Consider the following 24740-nt stretch of genomic DNA (forward strand, 5'->3'; position numbering starts at 1 on the left):
ACTTCCTGAGAGCAGGTTCGTTGGATCTCGGACCCCCTTATAAACAGGTTCGTTGGATCTCGGACCCCCTTATAAACAGGTTCGTTGGATCTCGGACCCCCTTATAAACAGGTTCGTTGGATCTCGGACCCCCTTATAAACAGGTTCGTTGGATCTCGGACCCCCTTATAAACAGGTTCGTTGGATCTCGGACCCCCTTATAAACAGGTTCGTTGGATCTCGGACCCCCTTATAAACAGGTTCGTTGGATCTCGGACCCCCTTATAAACAGGTTCGTTGGATCTCGGTTATATCTCTGGTCCGTGGCATTATTTCCATGCGCTGGACTTTGCCCCATCTACCATGGAGACTTAAGCAGCGACTAACGACGGCAAACATTCGTTAACCCCGAGTCTCCAACCGCTTGATGAAAAAAACATGAATAATTTTTTCCCACGAGTGAGACGGCAGGAAAAAGTAACCCTTTATACTCCAGCTCCCAGATATAAGCTCCCGCCGCTTCCGTCTGCGGTCGGCTGAGAGTTATGGTTGTGTTTCAGCTCGTATGTCTCTCCCATTCATTGACCTCAGGGGTCTCCTGTAGTGAAAGAGTCCGGCTCCTTTGCCTGCGCTACAAGAGACGGCTTTGGTCAGAGTGTAGTCTTCAAGTTGCGTAAATCAACAAATAATTAGCTTCTCCCCTCTAAGGACGTTTTATCCGTGGACATCTTCCTCTCCCCCCCCTCTCTCTCTCTCTCCTCCTCTCTCCCCGGATTTAGGAAAGCTCCTCGTCCTCGTACTGCTCCTCCGTCCCGCACACGACTCCCACGTCCTCCTCGTGGGTGCAGTCGTGTTCTCCGATCTTGGACCTTCGGCATTCCAGCAGGGTTTTCTCCCAGCCTTCGCAGCGCACCTCATCCAGGAGAATCCGAATTCCTTTTCCTTGCCCGAACTCGGCCCTCTTGGCTACCCTCAACACAACGGGGTAACCCAACTGCTGGCAGACCACAGCCCCGGCTTGGCTGTCAAACCTGTCGTTGCAGACGGTCCCCCATTCCCCATTAACGTGGATCTCGATCCTGCCTCGGTCGGGCTTGTTCTCCTCGTTGACCAGGCGCACCGTCCCGTGTTTGATTCTCTTCACCACCTTGGTCTTTTGCTTCTTAACTATTTTCTTCTTGCCCCTTTTATTTTTAGGGTGCTTTTTGCCTCCGTGTTTATGGCCCGCCTGTTGGGTTGTCCTGGGGGGGCGCGTTGGGGTCACGGGGTGCGGAGCCGCTGGCGTGTAGGACGTTTTCCTGGTGATCAACACGTTGAGTTCTTCTCTCCAAGACACGGTGGGTTTGCCGTGACTTACCGCTGGCCGCTGGGTGGCCGTCACTTTGGGCCGTCTGTGGCCGTCTGTTTTCGGCGTCGGTGTCATGTGACTTCTGGCGGTGGTTAATTTCGGGAAAGGCGACGTCGTTGGATATGTAGGAGCAGGTGATGTCCTTGGCATACTAGAAGCCTTGGTTGGGTAATGGTGGGCCGCAGTTGTACCGAATTCTCTTGTCTCGGCGCTCTTGGAGGTTGTCGGAGGTTCTGTTGTGACACTTTTAGATTTCAGGATGAGTTCTAGAACAAACACACGAAGAACACGATATCACAAAGTTCCTTAATGGGGGCGCCCTTCCACCCGCTCTGCTACATGTAGCCCTTATGTATCTGAAAACAGCCCTAAATACCTCATTCTCAGTCCCTCTGAATGCCCCAAACCCCACAAGAAATAATTCTTGAATGATGTGAAATCTTGTTTCATTCATAACTTTTCCTAGGAATGCTTAATTGTCACTTGAAGCCAATGATGGCTCCGATAGGATGGGGATAAAAAAGTTTTGTTTTTAATGGATAAAACCTTCAGTGCAAAGAAATAAAATGCAGTTGAAATGAAGGTGTTGTGTACTTTACTGACAAGGTGGTAGATACGTGGAACAGCCTCCCGGCAGAGGTGGTAGAGGGTAATACAGTGAGGGTATTAAACATGCATGGGATAGACATACGGCTCCTGAATCTAAGACAAGACCAACGACTGATTAAGGTTTGAGTCGTTGCAGCAGGGAAAACGGGCGACTAAAAGGAACAGGCTTCCTGCAAACTAACCATCGCTCGAGAAGGACTGGCAGTCCCTAAACCCCCAAACCTCGATACCCCTCTCCCCTCCCATGATGCCCCTCTCTCCCCCCTGATGCCCCTCTCTCTCCTCCCCCGATGCCCCTCTCTCCTCCCCCGATGCCCATTTTTTCTAGGAGGTCAGAATGTTTGCTGGGTATGAGGGGATCTACGGCCCTAAAAGCCCCGATAATGTGTATAGAAACAGCAGGAAACGGCTTTATAAATTAAACGGGGGAAATAAACCCCATTATTCTTCTAAATGCCCCCCCCCCAATTTGAGAAAATGTAAAGATTATGTACCATCATACTACGGTAACGCCCCGGAGATGATTAGCGCTTACTTTGTCTCGGGTAAAAAGATATGAGTTTTCCTTTCACCGGGACTGGAAGATGAGTCACAGGACACTTTCCAGGCGGAGCGCGTCTGTAAAAGAGATAACGCAAAGTGTGAGGACAAAGCTCATGAATGACGTGTTTAAGGGCCGGCCCCTTGTAGGGCCACCGGGTACTAATGACTGATTTGTCATTTAATTCTTTATTCATAGTAACAAAGAACTTTACATAAAGCTAGTCTGGTTTCTATAGCAACCCCTTATCTGTGCAGCTTTTGTGTCACATGACAATTAACCATTCCCCTGAAAACATTTTTTTACACATATAAAGAGTTATTTTGGGGAAGGATTTGGACATTCAGCTGGACTGGAAATGTTTCTAATGCTGCGTTTACATAAAAAAAAGTTTGATTGAGCAGAATAGGTGGAACGGCAGCAAAGCCGCAAACACGGCACACGCATGCAGATAACGCACATCCGAGCTTCTACACGCAGCGTATTAACGAGGACGTAATAATACATTACTTGGAAGGATCCACTATCTTGTACAAAACTCCAGCGGGCACCGCAGCGCTGGGCGTCCTCGTGGACAAGAAATACATCTCTCCTGCCAAGAGACGAAGCAAAAGTCACCACCAAAAACACGAAGAAAAGAGTACCTAACAGCCATGTGACTTAACGTGTTACCCCATTACCCCCCCCCACTGACCCTAATATGGGGAATATACAGGGTATAACGGGTTATCAGGACGGGATTAGTTATACGGGGGGAGAGTATATAATATATAATATGAGGAATATACAGGGATATAACGGGTTATAAGGACGGGATTAGTTATACGGGGGAGAGTATATAATATATAATATGAGGAATATACAGGATATAACGGGTTATAAGGACGGGATTAGTTATACGGCCGGAGAGTATATAATATATAATATGAGGAATATACAGGATATAACGGGTTATAAGGACGGGATTAGTTATACGGCCGGAGAGTATATAATATATAATATGAGGAATATACAGGATATAACGGGTTATAAGGACGGGATTAGTTATACGGCCGGAGAGTATATAATATATAATATGAGGGATATACAGGATATAACGGGTTATAAGGACGGGATTAGTTATACGGCCGGAGAGTATATAATATATAATATGAGGAATATACAGGATATAACGGGTTATAAGGACGGGATTAGTTATACGGGGAGGAGAGTATATAATATATAATATGAGGAATATACAGGGATATAACGGGTTATAAGGACGGGATTAGTTATACGGGGAGGAGAGTATATAATATATAATATGAGGAATATACAGGATATAACGGGTTATAAGGACGGGATTAGTTATACGGCCGGAGAGTATATAATATATAATATGAGGAATATACAGGAATATAACGGGTTATAAGGACGGGATTAGTTATACGGGGGGAGAGTATATAATATATAATATGAGGAATATACAGGATATAACGGGTTATAAGGACGGGATTAGTTATACGGCCGGAGAGTATATAATATATAATATGAGGAATATACAGGGATATAACGGGTTATAAGGACGGGATTAGTTATACGGGGGGAGAGTATATAATACATAATATGAGGAATATACAGGATATAACGGGTTATAAGGACAGGATTAGTTATACGGGGGAGAGTATATAATATATAATATGAGGAATATACAGGATATAACGGGTTATAAGGACGGGATTAGTTATACGGGGAGAGTATATAATATATAATATGAGGAATATACAGGGATATAACGGGTTATAAGGACGGGATTAGTTATACGGGGGGAGAGTATATAATACATAATATGAGGAATATACAGGATATAACGGGTTATAAGGACGGGATTAGTTATACGGCCGGAGAGTATATAATATATAATATGAGGAATATACAGGGATATAACGGGTTATAAGGACGGGATTAGTTATACGGGGGAGAGTATATAATATATAATATGGAGAATATACAGGATATAACGGGTTATAAGGACGGGATTAGTTATACGGCCGGAGAGTATATAATATATAATATGAGGAATATACAGGAATATAACGGGTTATAAGGACAGGATTAGTTATACGGGGGAGAGTGTATAATATATAATATGAGGAATATACAGGGATATAACGGGTTATAAGGACGGGATTAGTTATACGGGGGGAGAGTATATAATATATAATATGAGGAATATACAGGATATAACGGGTTATAAGGACGGGATTAGTTATACGGCCGGAGAGTATATAATATATAATATGAGGAATATACAGGATATAACGGGTTATAAGGACGGGATTAGTTATACGGCCGGAGAGTATATAATATATAATATGAGGAATATACAGGGATATAACGGGTTATAAGGACAGGATTAGTTATACGGGGGGGAGAGTATATAATATATAATATGAGGAATATACAGGGATATAACGGGTTATAAGGACGGGATCAGTTACACGGCCGGAGAGTATATAATATATAATATGAGGAATATACAGGATATAACGGGTTATAAGGACGGGATTAGTTATACGGCCGGAGAGTATATAATATATAATATGAGGAATATACAGGATATAACGGGTTATAAGGACGGGATTAGTTATACGGGGGGGAGAGTATATAATATATAATATGAGGAATATACAGGATATAACGGGTTATAAGGACAGGATTAGTTATACGGGGGGGAGAGTATATAATATATAATATGAGGAATATACAGGGATATAACGGGTTATAAGGACGGGATCAGTTACACGGCCGGAGAGTATATAATATATAATATGAGGAATATACAGGATATAACGGGTTATAAGGACGGGATTAGTTATACGGCCGGAGAGTATATAATATATAATATGAGGATTATACAGGATATAACGGGTTATAAGGACGGGATTAGTTATACGGCCGGAGAGTATATAATATATAATATGAGGAATATACAGGATATAACGGGTTATAAGGACGGGATTAGTTATACGGCCGGAGAGTATTTAATATATAATATGAGGAATATACAGGATATAACGGGTTATAAGGACGGGATTAGTTATACGGGGGGAGAGTATATAATATATAATATGAGGAATATACAGGATATAACGGGTTATAAGGACGGGATGAGAAATTTCGGAGAAGGAATTTTCCTCTTTTTGAGACACGATCGGAAATCTGGGGTTGTGGCTTTTTCTTCATTTTAAATTACTATGTTACTAAATCATTATGGTGAAGACGCAAAGAAATGGGGGGCAGTTTGGCTGCTTCATGGGACTTAAATTTGGCAGTTCTACTAATATTTATTAGAGAACTTCACTGGTTTATACCACAGCTGGGCAGAAAAAAAGCCACATTTATTAATTAAAGGTAATTAAAGAAACTGGAAGCCTGTGGCATCCTAGGCGTGGGCGCGCATGCCTCCATGTCCTGTATATGGGCCAGTGAGTCCTTATAGACAGCTGGGTGTCAGCGTCACATACTGGCCACTAGGGGGCCCCAGTAGTCAAAGTATTTGGAGAAGATCTCGGGACCCATCAAAGAAGACACAAGAAGCCTTAAAAACTGGCCAGGTTTTTTACATGAATAATCTGGTCATTTTTAATGCTTTATTTATATGATTCCAGTCAAAGAGTCAGGAAGAATACAAAGTATCTGGCGGAATGAAGAGAAGAAATGTATCCGGAAAAAGGGAAGCAAAATAACAATATAAAGATTTTTTTGGTTTATCACATTCATGCGCAGACTGGTCACGGAGCACATCACATCAATGGGGGGGCGGTTCCCGGAAGCCCCTCCCACCTACCTTTTTCTTGTCGCTGCATGCCTGTGATTTATTGGATGCTGGCATTAAAGTGCCAGGTCTGGACCGCCTGCTACTGATCCCTGACGCTAATTTACATCAATCACTGACATAGTAGTAAATACATTGCTCGGCGGGGATTTGTACAGAGGGTTGTACAGAGTCCTTTCCTCTTTTGAGCTATAATAATGTGGCTGTGCCTGTTTATTCAATAAATTCACCGAATCGATATTAAAATAGTTTAAAATGCAGAAAATCTAATAAATGCCATCAAACAGAGCCAAAAAAATGAAACCCGATTGAATTCCAAAATCATCGCTAATTCTACTGATCTGGTCACCAGCTGTGAAAGTTTCTTTCCTGTTGCAGATGCCATAAACTGGTGTGAAATATTCAGCAAAAGGGTTTTTCGCTGTACAATATGGAGCGGTTCGCAAACAAGGAACAAATATACATTTACATATACAGATGCCACAGGAGCGGAAGACCCGGCCCATGAGCTTACAATCTATATATTGCTGTCCATGTCACATACCGCTACTACAAATCCTAACGTGGGAAGCGGATCCCCCCTGTAGCATGGAAAGGGTTAAGTCCTGGGAAGAAGGCTCTGGGCAACTACGCTAATCCAAAATTGTTTGCAAGGAGATGAATTTCCCCCGAAGGGGTTTAACGAGAGAAAATGCGGACGTGGCTGGAAACGGCCCTTTAGATATGAGAATGGCCGTGATATTCACAGGGGGCAAGTAAATGGCCACCAATTGGTTAAAAAAAGAGCAATCGCGGCTAAAAGAGAGAGAAGAATATTTTATAGAAATTAATATCATAAAATTAAAAATGGTTAGTAAAAAAAAAAAAGAGAAGCTGCTGTAGGAGTCCCGATATTTATCTGTCTGTATGTTACCTGCCTCGTCTTCTGCGAACGATATGATGTAGGGAAAGTAGCTGTTGATGAGTTTGGGGAAGTTGCAGGTAATCGCCTGCCCCATGCAGATCTCCGTGTAATGCCACTGCCGCTCCTCTGCTTCTTCTTTCAGGGACATCAGACGCCTGCGACAGAGAGGAGACGTGACAGAGATCATACGCGGAGGTCTGTGTCACCTCGTGGGGAGAAATGTCCTGTCTGTCTGTCTGCGTCCCCTGTGAGGTGCGTCTGTCCCGTGCCACCCCGGGGGTAGAATCGGTGTGGTGTCTGTGTCACTCTGGGGGTAGAATCGGGGTCCTGTCTGCGTCACTGTGGGGGCAGAATCGAGTTCCTGTCTCTGTCACTCTGGGGGTAGAATTGGCGTTCTTTCTCCTTATCGCAGCTGATAGTTATGGTATTCACGTAGGCACAACCTATCTCACCCGCTCATGAAGTCTCCGAAAATGTACCTCCCGTTGAGATTGGGCATCTGGCAGCCCCGGTAGATGTACCCCCCTGTGACCGACCTGCCCACGGAGTGTGGGTACGCAAATATGGGCAGGATGTCATCTGGAAGAAAAACAAATGGTCACACCTCCCCTGATGCCCCTCTATCCACCACTGACACCCCTATCCTCCCCTGATGCCCCTCTTTCCATCCCTGACACCCCCTATCCTCCCCTGATGCCCCTCTTTCCATCACTGACACCCCTATCCTCCCCTGATGCCCCTCTTTCCATCCCTGACACCCCCTATCCTCCCCTGATGCCCCTCTTTCCATCCCTGACACCCCCTATCCTCCCCTGATGCCCCTCTTTCCATCACTGATACCCCTATCCTCCCCTGATGCCCCTCTTTCCATCACTGACACCCTTATCCTCCCCTCATGCCCCTCTTTCCATCCCTAACACCCCCTATCCTCCCCTGATGCCCCTCTTTCCATCACTGACACCCCTATCCTCCCCTGATGCCCCTCTTTCCATCACTGACACCCCTATCCTCCCCTGATGCCCCTCTTTCCATCACTGACACCCCTATACTCCCCTGATGCCCCTCTATCCACCACTGACACCCTTATCCTCCCCTGATGCCCCTCTATCCACCACTGACACTCCTATCCTCCCCTGATGCCCCTCTTTCCATCAGTTGTGTGAATGCGCTGTGTAGATTATTGGAGCTCTATAAATAAAGGATAATAATAATAATGCTTTCTGCCTCAAATAACTAAACACAGATGTGAATTTGATTATTTTATGGAGCGCCAAGTGCATTTACAAATGTGCGGCCCCCCGATAGGAGTCTGTAGATCCAAACCGGCCCTCTGCCTAATTCAATTTCAGATTAGAGGGCAGCGGGGTGAACCAATGAGTTCTACCTGCCTTTAAATGGTTAAATGACCCTGCACATTATTATTTTGCTATCTGGCCACTCATTAAAACGATTCTGAACTAAAATCGAGTGTTTCCTGGTAATATTTGTGTCTCACCGAGCGACGCGTTGTTACAAAGCTTCTTGTCGTAACAGGAGAATCCTTCTTTTGCCCTCCAGCCGTAATTGCCCCCCCTGACGATGAGATCCACCTCCTCGTACTTGTTCTGCCCCACGTCGCCACAGAAGATGCGTCCTTTCCCGCTCCCGGTCGCCGGGTCGCCTCTGTCCACCGAGCACCGCCACATGTTTCTGGCGCCGTACGCAAACACCTCGGGCCGCGCGCCACGCTCCCGCACAAAGGGGTTGTCGGGGGGTATGCGGTAAGGGGGTCCCCGGTCATTCCCGGTCACGTTGATACGTAAAACCTTACCGAGCAGAGAAGACCTGTCCAAAAAAATAAAAATAAGACCACGGACCTCATATTTCTTTATGAAGAGATACTTAGTATTAATGAACGTTTTTGAGAGCTGCTAAGAAAAAAATGAAAAAAGTGGCATTTAAGAATTATGACCTTAGTTTTTATTTTAGAGATTTATTTTCTTTTGGAGTCTTTTTTTTTTATAAGGCACCAGAGATGCCACCCATGGACGGCTCCTTCTAATTATAATCCGCACGCCTGTATCCTAGCCATACGAGTTTAGTTTGTTTGGCACTAAATTGTGTATTTTTAATTGCTTCGGGGGGGGGTATCCAAACCGGGAACGGGGGCCCGAATCCAACCGAAAGCCCTGAAGAGTTCTAGGCCATATTTGTACAGCCTTACTCACAGAGCGTTACGGTTACTCACAGAATACTCACAGAGTGTTAGGGTTACTCACAGAGTGTTACGGTTACACACAGAGTACTCACAGAGTGTTAGGGTTACTCACAGAGTACTCACAGAGCGTTAGGGTTACTCACAGAGTACTCACAGAGCGTTAGGGTTACTCACAGAATACTCACAGAGTGTTAGGGTTACTCACAGAGTGTTACGGTTACTCACAGAGTACTCACAGAGTGTTAGGGTTACTCACAGAGTACTCACAGAGCGTTAGGGTTACTCACAGAGTACTCACAGAGTGTTAGGGTTACTCACAGAGTACTCACAGAGCGTTAGGGTTACTCACAGAGTACTCACAGAGTGTTAGGGTTACTCACAGAGTACTCACAGAGTGTTAGGGTTACTCACAGAGCGTTAGGTTTACTCACAGAGTACTCACAGAGTGTTAGGGTTACTCACAGAGTACTCACAGAGCGTTAGGGTTACTCACAGAGCGTTAGGGTCACTCACAGAGTGTTAGGGTTACTCACAGAGTACTCACAGAGTGTTAGGGTTACTCACAGAGTACTCACAGAGCGTTAGGGTTACTCACAGAGCGTTAGGTTTACTCACAGAGTCTTTTAACATGCATTCTTCTTTAGAGAGGGTGTCGGGGGCATTAGACTGTCCCTTTAAGAAGTGTCGTTTTTTATAATCATACTACAAGTAGTTTGTTTCAATTACTTTTTTCGATGTATCTACAACTGGATACAATGTATGATTATTCATTACCGATACATTTGGGGTCCATAGGGACAGTACACAGGGGAATCATTCATTGAATGGATATACCGTATATGATATATAATATGATGTATGATATATATATGATATGAAGGAATGCACGGGCGTTTTCACGGATATATAGCGGCACGCGCATTCCGGGGAGGGGCAGGGAAAGGCCCGGAAAGCTCGGATACTTCAAACATCTCACGCATGTGCCGTTTGGTACAGCACTGCCGCATGTGGCAGGGAGATAGTTTATGAACAATTTATAGAAACTCAGCCCCAAGGAAACCGGTCCTTTATAGTCACGGACTCACTTGTTTTGGGCATTTCCAAATTCTCCGAATGGGTCTCCTGCTTTGCCGCCGTCTCCAGTGAAGATATACAGATAGCCGTCCGCCCCAAACAGTATCTGCCCTCCGTTGTGGTTCGAGGCGGGCTCCGAGACCTCCAGGATAATCCTGCAAACGAGAACACAGGACGCTGCAGTACAGAACAGCAAGAGGAGCAGTCAATGTGTGAGGCATTCTATACAGAGAGCAGGGCATTCTATACAGAGAGCGGGGCATTCTATACAGAGAGCGGGGCATTCTATGCAGAGAGCAGGGCATTCTATACAGCGAGCAGGGCATTCTATACAGAGAGCGGGGAATTCTATACAGAGAGCAGGGCATTCTATACAGGGAGCGGGGAATTCTATACAGAGAGCAGGGCATTCTATACAGAGAGCAGGGCATTCTAAACAGAGAGCAGGGCATTCTATACAGAGAGCGGGGCATTCTATACAGGGAGCAGGGAATTGTATACAGAGAGCAGGGCATTCTATACAGAGAGCGGGGCATTCTATACAGGGAGCAGGGAATTCTATACAGAGAGCAGGGCATTCTATACAGAGAGCGGGGAATTCTATACAGAGAGCAGGGCATTCTATACAGGGAGCAAGGCATTCTATACAGAGAGCAGGGCATTCTATACAGCGAACAGGGCATTCTATACAGAGAGCGGGGAATTCTATACAGAGAGCAGGGCATTCTATACAGAGAGCAGGGCATTCTATACAGAGAGCAGGGCATTCTATACGGGGAGCAGGGCATTTACAGAATGTACAGGCCATTCTATACTAGCGGGTATTCTGTCACGGAGCATTCTATACAGGGAGTGGAACATTCTAGTGATTCTCGCATTCAACACAAATTATGGGGCATTCTAGACAGCAAATGGAATATTGCATGAAAAATATAAAACATTCTATTCAGGGAACAAAATCCTAAATTCTGGGTAATTTTAATTTAAACAACATCCCTAGTTAATTTACCATCCCTTCAAATAACATCCGGTCCCTGCAATGCATGGGAGATTATGTGCAGAGCGTACAATATAGAGAGTATAGAGAGTGGGGAGAGTATAGAGAGTGGGGAGAGTATAGAGAGTGGGGAGAGCGTGTATGGCGTGCAGAGCCCTCTCCACCGCATGGCGTGGTTTCCTCACCGCACAGCATATATTTCATCTCAGACAGACAATGCACACGGAACATTTTGCTCACATTCCAGCTCTAGGGTTACTTTTGGGAATAACGCACACTCAGCCACCTCCGATACCTTAATACATGGGTAGGGGTTTCCGCTCACGCTCTAAGCGTGCCCTGGAAATCTGTATGTCGGGCCCTTGGCCATAACTGGGGTCTTCACCGTTCTGCCTAGCTGGCGTTATTAAATTCCATGATTATCGGGGAATGCGGAATTAAACACGATGGAGACTGTGTGCAAAAAATATATATTTTAAAAAGATAAAGCAAAAAAAAGACGGTGGGAATTATTACTGGGCCCTCCGAGTGTCTAATGAAGAACTGGGTATTTACTAAGCTGAGTTCTTTGGTAAAGTGAGTTTGCTGAAGAGTTCGGTTTAAAAGCAGAATCCCTTTTCTATGGCGGCTGGAGAGGATTTTTGCGCAAATTCTCACCATTTATCCTAGCCACTAAAATGCTGGGCTTCGTGAATAGACCTTATAGCCTAAGGCCTCATAACATGAACACAGCTGACAGCTTTAGCCATTCGATTAGTTAGTAGTTACTTCTAAAACCCTATAAGCCCTTAATTCTGGTACCGTTCCGAGCTGTGATCTGCCATGTTAACATCGTTGTTGGATAAGTGGAACTCGGAAATCCTTATCTTCTCGTCTGTCTTGGAAGAGATGGAGTAGTAGACATAGAATTTCCCATTGTGTCGGAAATCAGGGTGCATAGCAACACCGAGGAAACCCCTTTCATCTCCAGCCCACGGGGAGGTGAGAACCGCTTTGGAGACGTTCAGGAATGGCTTGTCCACTCTTGACCCGTTGGGAAGGTAGACCCAAATGTAACCGAGCTGCTCGGCTATGAAGAAGCGATGGGTTCCATCATTGGCATGAACCATAGCTACCGGATTCCGAAGTCCATTGGCCACCTCTTGTAAGCAGAGCTGGAGGCAGCCTTCTTCATCCTCCTTCACGTCACCGAGGCCGCTGTTGAGTTCTGCGTTGGTCAATACATTGGGGTAGCAGTAGTTTATATCATCCAGGGTCAAGAAACGGCAGAATTTGGCGACATCTTTTTCAATTTCTGATACATCCTTGTCGTCGATGAGCAGTCCGAGCATGGACCGGCAACGTAGCCAGAACTCTGTGCAGTAGTTACCGCAGAGTCCCGGGAGGTCACGGAGTGGGGTGTTGGCGTCTTCTGCATCGTATAAGTGGGCAGCATAAGGTGAGCATTCCTAGGAGGATAGAGACAGAAGGTTCTTTAGAACATGAATGTTATTATTTGGGTTTATCTACCACTGAGAACAAGACAGCACGGTGACCGACTTATATTAATCGGGGTCCCACGTCATTTGTCTTTGGGCATTGCGTAGGTTCCCTGACCTGTCCTCTAACGTCTGATGCAGACTGAGGGTCTCATGGGAATCTCTAGCTGGTTACAAAGGAAGACACCAATGTCCTTCAACTGTAACCCTTGTCCGGCTGTCCCTAAATAGAGAGGCCCTTCTGCGAACCAGCCCTGGGTCATCTTTGCGAAAAACAAAAATACGCTGGTGAGTTGGTGTAAGAAAAATATTGGATGATAACAGAGAAAAGTGTCCTGTGTTGTTTATTAACTCAATACAGAGTTTCCTTGTTAGTTATGGCTACAAATTAACCTGTGTATAGCTACGTGAGGGCAACGTGTTTAATTAGTGACGTGGAAAGAAGCTCATCGGAGGCCCTAAAAAATTCATGAAATCAGATATGTATACATGACAGCAGAAAGAGCCTCTATGCGAGGATACTGAGCGCTCAGCCTTCCTGCCCCCGACCGCCTCTCGGAGTCCCTGGTGGGACATGAATTTCCGAAAGCTTGCTCTTAACGTGTTTGTGAAAGTGTGGAAGGCAGAGATAATCAGGAATTAGTGGTTGTTGACCACTAATTCCTCCCCATGGCCGTGATGCCAGCTGGATCCTGTGTCCAGATGTGGTGGGATCTGGCCATAAGGCAGACAAGACCAAGATAACATACTGGGAAGCGTCAGGATTTGACAGAGTCTCAAGGTTTTTACCCCAATCTCTGGGTTTCGGGATGAATGGGCAGATTTTCTCGGTCAGATTTAATAATATTATCGCTTCCCAAATGGATCTTTTCTCGCTGCTATATCACAGCTGAAATCCCTGCTTAAATACAGGTGACTTGATTCAGGTCATGGCTGCCACCATTATCCAGTCACTGCGACAGAATCTTTTTGATGGCCCATTAAAAGGTTAATATTTGGAGAGACTCAGTGTCAGAGAATTTAGAAAGTCCCTGGATATGACCACAGAGATGTAACCGCGGAAAAGACCTAATTACATAGAAACACAGAACTGCCGGCATATCGGCCCTCATCGGCCCCCGTCTAGTCTCCCGCTTCTCCCGCTGTAAAGACTCAAACCTTAATCAGTCGTTGGTCTCATCTTAGATTCAGGAGCCGTATGTCTATCCCGCGCATGTTTAATCCCCTCACTGTCTGCATCTGAAACCGTTAAGCCGGGCGTTCTCGGCTCTCCTATTGCCAAACACCAAGTACGTGATTATGGGGGCCATTCGTATTGGGTATGAGAAGCAGCTGAGTGTCTGTGCAGCAGCCGAGTGTCTGTGCGTCAGCCTTCAGCGGAGTGTCTGTGCGTCAGCTAGCATCGGAGTGTCTGTACATCACTCAGCAGCCGAGTGTTCATTTAGAACGTGGTAGGGCAGAGCTCAGTGTGCTGTCAGTCGGATCACCAACCAGTCTGATCAGAATCCAGATTTTTGGGCACCACCTCAGTCCCTCACAAACTGGATTAGAATTGGTGATTTATTGACTCCAGTTATTTGCAGGAAAGCTGTGGTTTTAACCCCTTGACCTCCCTGTGCAAGATGAAGGGCCGAAACTGACTCGTTTTCTCAAAAAGGGTTGAGTCCCGTGTAAAGTGACCTAATGACAGCACCGTGTTTAATGGGTTAAAGAGACAGTCCCGTGTAAAGTGACCTCATGACAGCGGCGTGTTTAATGAGTTAAAGAGACAGTCCCGTGTCTAGTGACCTAATGACAGCGACGTGTTTAATGGGTTAAAGAGACAGTCCCGTGTAACGTGACCGTATGACAGCGCCGTGTTTAATGAGTTAAAGAGACAGTCCCGTGTCTAGTGACCTAATGACAGCGACGTGTTTAATGGGTTAATGCCATGTTCCCCTGTTTTGATGTATGGCTCTCCTGTCCCTGTGTACATTACACACAGTCTCTTCTCACATCCTCTCCCCGGGGTTTCCACGAAGCTCCACAATGAAGCCTTGTGCGGATTCTCTCTCGCATGCTGCCAGGTGTCGTTTAAAATGTGTATTAAGAACAGGCAAAGTCGGGCCCTCCGGCTACAAATAACCACAACTCCTATCACTCTCATGAGGTCTGGCTATGTGTGATAAAAGCTGCCTGAGACTACAGCGTATAGGGGAGAGATTACGAGACGCTGTATAGTACAAATCTGGCAGGTGTCTGTATGTCACCAAACACGGCAAAGAGAAGGTCTCAGCGGCTCACAAGTGGGCGCAAGACAAACAGCGGGTAGCCGTTAAAACATCTAAATACCATGAGAGAAAATATTTTTTAACCCAAATGAGCCATGTTTCTGGAAATACACGGACACTCAGTGACTGAACGTTACAGATACAAATTTAACTCAATCTACTGGGGATACCCTGAACAGAATACATGCTTCAAAAAGGAGTAAGAGAAAAAGTGAGAAAAACATGTGAGAAAAAGAGTGATGAGAGGTGAGAGAGAGAGAAAAGAGGGGGATAAAAGAAACGTGAAGCAGAGGAGAAGTGTAAGAGAAAGGAAAGAAGAGGGTGTAAGAGAAAAGTAGGGTGTTAGAAAGTGGTAGGGAGAGGAAAATGCGAGAAGCGGTGTAGGGTAAATAAGCGAGAGTGGAGGAGCAAGAGAAAATGCAAGGGAGAGGAGGAATGAGAGAGAAAGACTAGAGAGAGAGTAAGAAAGAAAGAGAGGGGGAGTTAGAGGAAAACAGGAGGGGAGAAACAAAAAGGATAGAGGGTGTATGGAGAGAAAAGGGGTAGAGAGGAGAGCGGATGTACTGAGAGGGACCTTAAGACATTCAAAGACATGAAGTGGATTGGAGTTCAAGGGAAAAAGAATAAATCATCCAGAATGCAGAATCCAACAAACTCAACTACAATGGATCCATTCAGAGGGCTCCGGGGATTTCTTTCAGGAAAGCAGAACATTCAGGGGTAAAAATCACAGAAAAAAACATGAATATTTTAGAGCTTCTCGATCCGAGCAGAAATCCGATCGCCGTTTGGAGTTAATAAGGAATTTGCCCCTAAGTGTCCAAATCTAAAAAAATACCTTAATGGAGGGGTTTGTTTGCCTTCTTTTTAATCAAAAGCAGGACGGGTCGGTAGAAGGGGGGGACTTGGGTCTTTTTTCAACCTAAATTGCTGTTATTTAGTAAACAAATCAGTAACTGGACTAAATCACCACTTCCCGGCTTTATCCCCCAGAGTACCTGGCACAAGATGTCCCGGATATAAGAGCCACAGACGGCGACCCCCGTGTGGTCCAGGAACTCAGACACGTAGTGGAACCTGCTGGCAATGGCTTCATCCTGAGCCGCGTCGCAGCACCCGAAGGAGGAATACATGGAGCAGAAAGTCAGTGGCTTTGGCGGCTGAAAGGGGGGCTTGTAATCCAGGCACTGTGGGTGACCCTTCGCATGCCAGGCGGCCACAGCCAGCAGCAGCCACACAGAAAGTAGCGCCCGGGCTGGCATGGAGGCGCAGAGCGTGGAGTGAAGGATTCTGGGAGATGGATCAGTCCTACGTCTGTTCTCTCGATTCTATTAGCCTATTGTTCTAGATTTTCCGCAGGTATCCTTATCAAAGAGTCTTTGCTTTACTTGGCCCAGCTGATCCTGCCTTTGTCCCTCCTCCAATTTACTCATCCTCTCTCCCCTGCAACAATTTGGTGTATTTTGCCCTCCTTCCCATCCATACGTTGTGCTTTCCTGATCTGCTCCCAGCCTTCATTCACCCTCAGTACCTTCATTCAAAACTTTCTCGTCTCCATTCATTCTCCAACATCCAGATTTTTTGGGCTCCCCAATTTCACCCTCCCTCTCCCCCCCTTTCTCTGGCTCTGCTGCCCCTCACTCTCCCAGCCTCTCTCCCTATGGTTCTCTCCCTCCCTATCTGCTTCCCTCCAGTACAATTTCATCCACACCCCACTCCAGCCCCTTCTCTGCAGAATCTCTCCCTCACCCGTCCCCTCTCCCCCCACCACTAATACCAAGCAAATTGTTTAATCTCTACTAAGTCGGCTTCCCCTCTAGGGCTTAATTTTAATTAGCCAGGACTTTCGTCTATATAAATAAATACCAAATACTCTCTCTTTTCACCCAACCGGGTCAGGAGTTAACTCTATGATATCCCCAATGCGAAGTTGTGAATATGACATCATAAAAGAAAAGCTTCCCATATCAACCACAATTGTAATTTTAACACTAATTGAGACCGAATTGGCTCGGTAAACATTACAAAGAAACCCTTTGTCTTTCAAATAGTTACATTTAAACCGTTCGGCTATAAGATAAGGATCCTCCATAAATCGGGTTCAGTTCCTGGGTATTTAGCCATATGGGTGCCAGAAGAAGACATCCCGGAGGTAGCTTCACTTGATAACAACACAGAGGACTGTAGAGATCTGTACAACATCACAGGACACGTAATTCTGGCCACGTATTATACATTGTTATTCCCATTCTCTGGAATTTCCTGCCCCATTCTGTCAGACGATCCCCTATTTACTTCAAATGCTCGCTAAACCCCCACCAATTTAAAGAAACTTACCCTCAGCCCTCATCGGTCCTCCCTGACCTTGAAGATCTCCGGCCACTGGCTTCTCCACATAAGCCTCATTGCTATCAAATTATTGTCACCCAAGCAGCCCCTCTCCTTCTGACTCATCCCCCACAATTATCTAATAGATTGTAAGCTCATAGGATCAGGGCTCTCTTCTGCACCTCCACCGACTGTCCCAGTATGTCTTATCTCTGTTAACATTACTCTCAAATTGTATAGTATTTTTTAATGTTATTTTTGGCTGTCCTTCTATTATAATTGGGCTACAGAATCTGCTGGCCCTTTATAAACAAACGTAATGCAATCCCTGAGTTAGCGATGCCCCGTGATACATAGTAGCAAGTAATTGAATCCAAAGAAACATTCAGAAAGTAATAAACAGCACATGAATATTCTTCCCACCCCGCCGGTCAGCATTCAGCAAAACAGCCAATTTATCAAGAGTTTGTTTGGCCCTTCATTACCACAACACAGACAGCAAAAGCAAAGCGTCTGGCCCTCCAAAATCTAGAGGAGGGCCAAACGAGCCACATGCTCGGCTCCAGCTCTTCTACTTTGTTTACTAGCCAGAGCCGAGCCGAGTGTTCAACTACAACACAACCTTCCCAAGAAATTAGGAAACTGTAAAGCACCTTATAGTAATACCTCAACACAAGTACTGCACCTGGCACTCCAAGAGTTAAAAAGAAAGTTTGCTTGAAAAAACGATTTCCAGGTGTCCCTCATTGCTTTTGTGTCTGGAAGCACCCCCCCCCTTCGCCCCTGGGACCCTCAGCCAGTTTCCAGGGGTTGGAGAACATTCCTATATTGTGATCCTCATCTTTCACCCTTGAGCTATGACTCAGTGACCTTTCAATGATGTCCTCACATGGCCCCAGGAGATGTCTCAACCACTTCCGTCTTATTAATGCGCTCTAATAGTAGAGATATGCCTGGAATTCTAGTTGGGAAACACAAGGCCTATCTTTGGGACCACAAAGTAGGTTTTACATGGAAGTCAAGACTGTAGGTGTAGGTTTTGTTTTTGTTACTTCGTTCATCTTGTGTACAGACGATAAAAAACAAATGTACCCATTTAATAAGGTTTTTCAGTTCTTATGGCAACAGCCTATCGGTGTCTGCTTCTGTGTCACATGACAATTAAGTGTTCCTGGCAAAAATTATGAAGCCCGACATGATGACCGCAAAGAAACTTCTTCTACCGTCTGTATTGTTGCTCCCTCTAGGGGTGACAGAGAGGAACAGCAAGGAACAGAATGCAACCAGCGAAAATTATCTTTCTTAAAGTTCCTAACTCCATTCTTCCACTGGAGTTTATTCACTAAAGGGAGAGTTTGCTGGAGAGTTGTGTTTCGGTATAGGCTATGAAGGTCCAATCCCAGTGAGCTTTTGCTGCAGGAAGAGCTTTGGCACACTAAACCACGTGATTAACTGCCACGTAAAGGGTCCATGGTGGTTCGGCACTCTTACCAGCAAACATACCCAGTGAGGTAACTGGTGAACCCCACCACCATGCCACAACCAGGCAGGCCACCAAGGCTGGACTGCAATGTGCTTTGACCTGAAGGCCAGAGGACTAAGTTTTCCCGTCTCACAGGTAGTCACTTGATCTTAGCCAAAAAGGAGAGTTGCGATTTCGGTGGCAAAGCCCAAGATATCGTCAAGTGAAGAGAAGTGACGGCGAGAACTCCATGTAAGGCCACAGAGGACACCAATCTTCCTCTTCTGGCCAGATCTTCCTAGAACCATAGCATGGCCAGATCTTCTTGGTCCCGCTGAAGGCTTCAAGGGAATGTCGGAGCCAAAAGGTCAACCAACATCCCCCACAAAAAAAACAGGGTCTTCCGGGATCCACCGCGGCATTTCCAATGTTTCTAAGAGTGTGAATAAACTCAGAGAAGCCGTAAAACAGCCCATGGATGGCATCATAAAAATAAAAGACAACGGATCGTATCGGAAGAAAAAAAGCCTTAATGTAAGACAATTCTATGAGGAAAAAACACTTGAATTGTAGTGTGTGTGGAGGGTAGAACCGTGGGTAGTAATAACGCGGAAGGTAATTTAATCAATATTTCATATTTCATTGGTATTTCATATTTTTATGAAACAATTACAGTTGAATAGGCTTTAGCTATATAAATATAAATGCATTTTAATATAGCGAAAATTAATAATTGGTATAAAGTAAAATTATGTATTTTTGGTTAAAATTAGCTGGGGAGGGGGGTATTTGAAATTTCCCTATAATTTTTACTAGAAATTGTATTATGTGAAAGTCTAGAGGCATTCACCAGACTCTCCCGGATTTGCCCCGGGGCAGATTTTTGAGGTGAAATCACGATCAATTCTTACCGTTCAATCCCTGGAATGAGAAATTATTTCCAGAGATTTCTGGAACAGACACGAGAAGCGCGGCCCCTGTCAGCCAGCTCTGCGCCGATTGGCCGTTCAGTCAGGGCTGCAGGACCTCTCTCTAGATGTCTCGAGCAACTTCTACCCGACATCGACGTCACGTCACCGCCGAAGCCGCTGATTGGATAGATACACGAACCGCTGGAAACGTCGCGAAAGTTCCTGGACTTGCGCGTGAGTACAGCTGCACGCTGATTGGCTGGGAGTGAGGCAGACTCGGGAACATTCGGGAAGGTTACTAAGGTGACGGTGGATGGTTAGGTGAGGACCGCGCTGTGATTGGCTGAGAGGGGCAGAGGAATACAGCGCTCTGTAATATAAATTGACGTTGTTTCGGCTGTTGGAGCAGTTATCCGCTATCGGGCTCAGAAGGGAGAGGCACTGCACAGAGCTGATACTCGGCACCACTGAGCAGTTATCCTAATTCACAGCAGAGAGAAGCCTTTCCTAACAAAGTTACTGCAGACAGAAGAGCTCCAGATCCTGCACTCCATACAAAAGCATGGCACCTAAAGGCACTGCTATCGGCATTGATCTGGGCACCACATACTCCTGTGTGGGTGTTTTCCAGCACGGCAAGGTGGAAATCATTGCCAACGACCAGGGAAACCGCACCACCCCCAGCTACGTGGCCTTCACCGACACCGAGAGACTGATCGGAGATGCCGCCAAGAACCAGGTGGCGCTGAACCCACAGAACACAGTCTTTGATGCCAAGAGGCTGATCGGCAGGAAATTCAACGATTCTGTGGTGCAGTCGGACATGAAGCACTGGCCCTTCCAGGTGGTCAGCGATGGGGGGAAGCCCAAGGTGAAGGTGGAGTATAAAGGTGAAGAGAAAACCTTCTCCCCTGAGGAGATCTCCTCCATGGTGCTGCTGAAGATGAAGGAGACAGCAGAGGCGTACCTGGGACACACAGTCACCAATGCTGTCATCACCGTGCCAGCTTACTTTAACGACTCTCAGCGCCAGGCCACCAAAGATGCTGGTGTTATCGCAGGACTGAACGTACTGAGAATCATCAACGAGCCCACAGCAGCCGCTATCGCTTACGGCCTAGACAAGGGATCTCGTGGGGAGCGCAACATCCTCATCTTCGATCTGGGAGGCGGCACCTTTGATGTTTCCATCCTCACCATTGATGATGGCATATTTGAGGTGAAAGCCACAGCTGGTGACACTCACCTGGGTGGAGAGGACTTTGATAATCGTATGGTGAACCACTTTGTAGAGGAGTTTAAGCGTAAGCACAAAAAAGACATCAGCCAGAACAAAAGAGCACTGAGGAGGTTGAGGACAGCCTGTGAGAGAGCCAAGCGTACCCTGTCCTCCAGCTCCCAGGCCAGCATTGAAATCGATTCCCTGTTTGAGGGCATTGACTTCTACACATCCATCACCAGGGCCCGCTTTGAGGAGCTGTGCTCTGACCTCTTCAGAGGCACCCTGGAACCTGTAGAAAAGGCCCTGAGAGATGCCAAGCTAGACAAGTCTCAGATCCACGAAATTGTCCTGGTTGGAGGCTCCACACGTATCCCCAAAGTTCAGAAGTTGCTGCAGGACTTCTTCAATGGGAGAGAACTGAACAAGAGCATCAACCCTGACGAGGCCGTGGCTTATGGAGCTGCTGTTCAAGCTGCCATCCTGATGGGAGACAAATCTGAAAACGTTCAAGACTTGCTTCTGCTTGATGTGGCTCCGCTTTCTCTGGGCTTGGAAACAGCTGGAGGAGTCATGACAGTCCTTATCAAACGCAACACAACCATCCCTACCAAGCAGACGCAGGTCTTCACCACCTACTCTGACAACCAGCCAGGTGTCCTCATTCAAGTATATGAGGGTGAGAGGGCCATGACCAAAGACAACAACCTCTTGGGCAAATTTGAGCTTAGTGGCATCCCCCCTGCTCCTCGAGGGGTGCCCCAAATCGAGGTCACCTTTGATATTGATGCCAACGGAATCCTCAATGTCTCGGCTGTGGATAAGAGCTCTGGCAAACAGAACAAGATCACGATAACAAATGACAAAGGCCGCCTGAGCAAAGAAGAGATTGAGAAGATGGTTCAGGACGCTGAGATGTACAAGGCTGACGATGATGCCCAAAGAGAGAAGATCGCTGCCAAGAACTCTCTTGAATCCTATGCCTTCAACATTAAGAGCATGGTGGAGGATGAAAACATGAAGGGGAAAATCAGTGAGGACGACAAGAGGACCATCTCTGAGAAGTGCCAGCAGACCATCTCCTGGCTGGAGAGCAACCAGCTTGCGGAGAAGGAGGAGTACGTCCATCAGCAGAAGGAGCTTGAGAAGGTGTGTCAGCCCATCATAACTAAACTGTACCAGGGAGGCATGCCAGGCGGTATGCCAGCCTCCAGCTGCGGAGCTCAGGCCCGACAGGGCAGCAGCTCCGGCCCCACCATCGAGGAGGTGGATTAAAACTTTTTTGAGGGGTCAAATAGAGTTCAGACTGTTATTTGCACAGCTAGCTTTCCATTTACCCATACAGGAGATGTGACATATGAACTTTTTGAAAGTGTTAAAGAAAACAGATTTTTGTTAATTTTATTTGTGACTGTCATTGTACACGTGACTGTTTGGTTATAATGTGTTGTTAAGGAACAGTCGACGCTGGTTACTTTGGGGTGGAGTTTTGCACTGAAACATTTTCTCTATTTTAATAATAATAATAAAAAAATTAAATGTAACTTTTTTGTCTGTGTCAGTTCACTCTCGTTTTTCTTCTGTTTTCATTGTTTGCCTCAACGCCTCTCTCCATTTTTATAGATTTTACTGTAGGTGATATTTATTAACTGTAACTATATTGCCCCAATTATAACGGGACATCCTGTAAAGAGAAGTTCTGGGGCAAAGTTTGGAAACGGTCCTAACAGACACACTAGCCAACGTACACATACTTTTCATTGGATCATACCTTTGCTCGCTACGATGATGTCATTTTTCATAGGAAATGCCCCTTATAAATGAGGGACTATAGTAACATGTTGTCACGTTTCACCATGCGCTAGCTGGACTTGTTCAAACTTTGTTGTTCATTTTCATTTGCCGACCACTAGTGGCCGCCCTTGCCACTCAGACCACTCTGGCTGATTATCATGTCCAGGTGCACCTTGCTACCTGATTATCACAGCCTTTATAAGCCTGCCCAGCCCTGCAGTCTGGGCCTTGACATTGAAGTCAGAGGACTACCTGCCTTGCTCCAGTACCTGCCTTGCTCCAGTACCTGCCTTGCTCCAGTACCTGCCTTGCTCCAGTACCTGCCTTGCTCCAGTACCTGCCTTGCTCCAGTACCTGCCTTGCTCCAGTACCTGCCTTGCTCCAGTACCTGCCGTGTGCCCCGCAAGGGGGCTTATCTGCCGTGTGCCCCGCAAGGGGGCTTATCTGCCGTGTGCCCCGCAAGGGGGCTTATCTGCCGTGTGCCCCGCAAGCGGGCTTATCTGCCGTGTGCCCCGCAAGCGGGCTTATCTGCCGTGTGCCCCGCAAGCGGGCTTATCTGCCGTGTGCCCCGCAAGAGGGCTTCCTGCCAAGTAACTTCCATTGCATATATATATTGTTGTACCATCGTATTCAATACAACTCTTAATCCAGATCTGTTGTCTGTGGTTTATTCCTGCGCCTGTCTGTAACAACCCTAGACCATAATGCATCGTGGGGTACAGACAGAGCCCCTCGTATCCCCTGCACCTGGGCTCCTACTAGACCTGCTCCCCCGGTTCATGACACATGTACACGGCAGCTCAAATGGGACTAAAATTGGCACCTCAATGGGGCAGCAGGGGAGAAAAGGGATCTTTGTAACTGGCCTATCAAGCAGTGGCTGAGGGTCTACCACCGTACGAATAGGTGTAGGTGGCCTAAGCCAAAAAATCTTTGCACCTAACAAAAGAAGTTCCGGAAAGGTCCTGCTCTCACCCCTTAACCTTTTACCTTTCCCTCCTTAACTCTTTTCCTCCTCTATATTGTTTTTAACCCCATCTATTCATGTCAGCCCAGCCCATTGAGTTTATGCTGTTAGCGAGTTTGTATATGGTGTGTGTGTATAGTATATTTAAGTATATGGTTTTAGTGTGTTAGTGTATGGTGTTAGCATGTGTGTACTGTTGAGTGTGTATGTTAGTATTTTGCGCCAGTATTTCGAGCCTAGGGTTAGCGGCATCTAGGAGGGGGTAAGAGAGAGTGAGTACTTGTCTTTAAGTTAGAGTGAGCATGTGGGTATAAGTGTATAGTGTTAGAGTAAGTGTATAGTGTTAGTAGGAGGGGGTCACCAATTGAGGTCACTAATCTGTAGGGTCACATATTTCACTGCTCTGTTTCGGCTGCACCGGACACTGCAGAGACAGGGACTACTGGGTGCTTCTGCGGGTGCCCATGATACAAATGGCCCCGCTTTGAAATGGGGAGGAAAAACACAGGAGGTTGGAAAGCAGATAGATAAAGGATAAAGGGCCTGGGGAATATTTTTCTCTCACCTTTTATTCTAGCTTCACCTCTACATATAACACTTTAACACACTATCTATCGCATAAATGAGCTATTACATGTAGAAATGCGAAAAGGAATTCCAGAAAAGGTCAGGAAATATTTTGGCTCAGGTATTATTGGGCTTCACCCAGGTCTTTTTGGAGCTGTGGGACACCTCTGGTTGCAGAAAGGTCACTGTGGCAAAGTGCTGATGTCTCACGTTTTCCTCTCACTGCAGTTAAATGATGTTGGCAATCGTGGGGGGGGGGGTCTATAGAATTTATTTTC

General features: G+C 46.1%; 2 protein-coding genes across 2 annotated transcripts; one reads left to right on the forward strand and one right to left on the reverse strand.

Moving 5' to 3' along the window:
• Positions 1-741: 741 nt before the first annotated feature.
• LOC128503122 (HHIP-like protein 1) lies at positions 742-16599 on the reverse strand. Its single transcript, XM_053473142.1, has 9 exons — positions 16213-16599; positions 12268-12914; positions 10481-10624; positions 8694-9022; positions 7651-7777; positions 7208-7353; positions 2988-3069; positions 2472-2554; positions 742-1593 (listed from the first exon to the last, which is right to left on the reverse strand). Exons 1-9 carry the CDS (start codon positions 16474-16476, stop codon positions 755-757), a joined length of 2661 nt encoding a protein of 886 aa, XP_053329117.1. The 5' UTR covers positions 16477-16599; the 3' UTR covers positions 742-754.
• A 3663-nt stretch (positions 16600-20262) lies between these two features.
• LOC128503133 (heat shock 70 kDa protein-like) lies at positions 20263-22649 on the forward strand. The gene has a single exon (XM_053473156.1). It carries the CDS (start codon positions 20478-20480, stop codon positions 22407-22409), a length of 1932 nt encoding a protein of 643 aa, XP_053329131.1. The 5' UTR covers positions 20263-20477; the 3' UTR covers positions 22410-22649.
• The last annotated feature ends 2091 nt before the right edge of the window (positions 22650-24740 follow it).

This window comes from Spea bombifrons, chromosome 8 (genome assembly GCF_027358695.1).
Source record: "Spea bombifrons isolate aSpeBom1 chromosome 8, aSpeBom1.2.pri, whole genome shotgun sequence".
NCBI lineage: Eukaryota > Metazoa > Chordata > Amphibia > Anura > Pelobatidae > Spea > Spea bombifrons.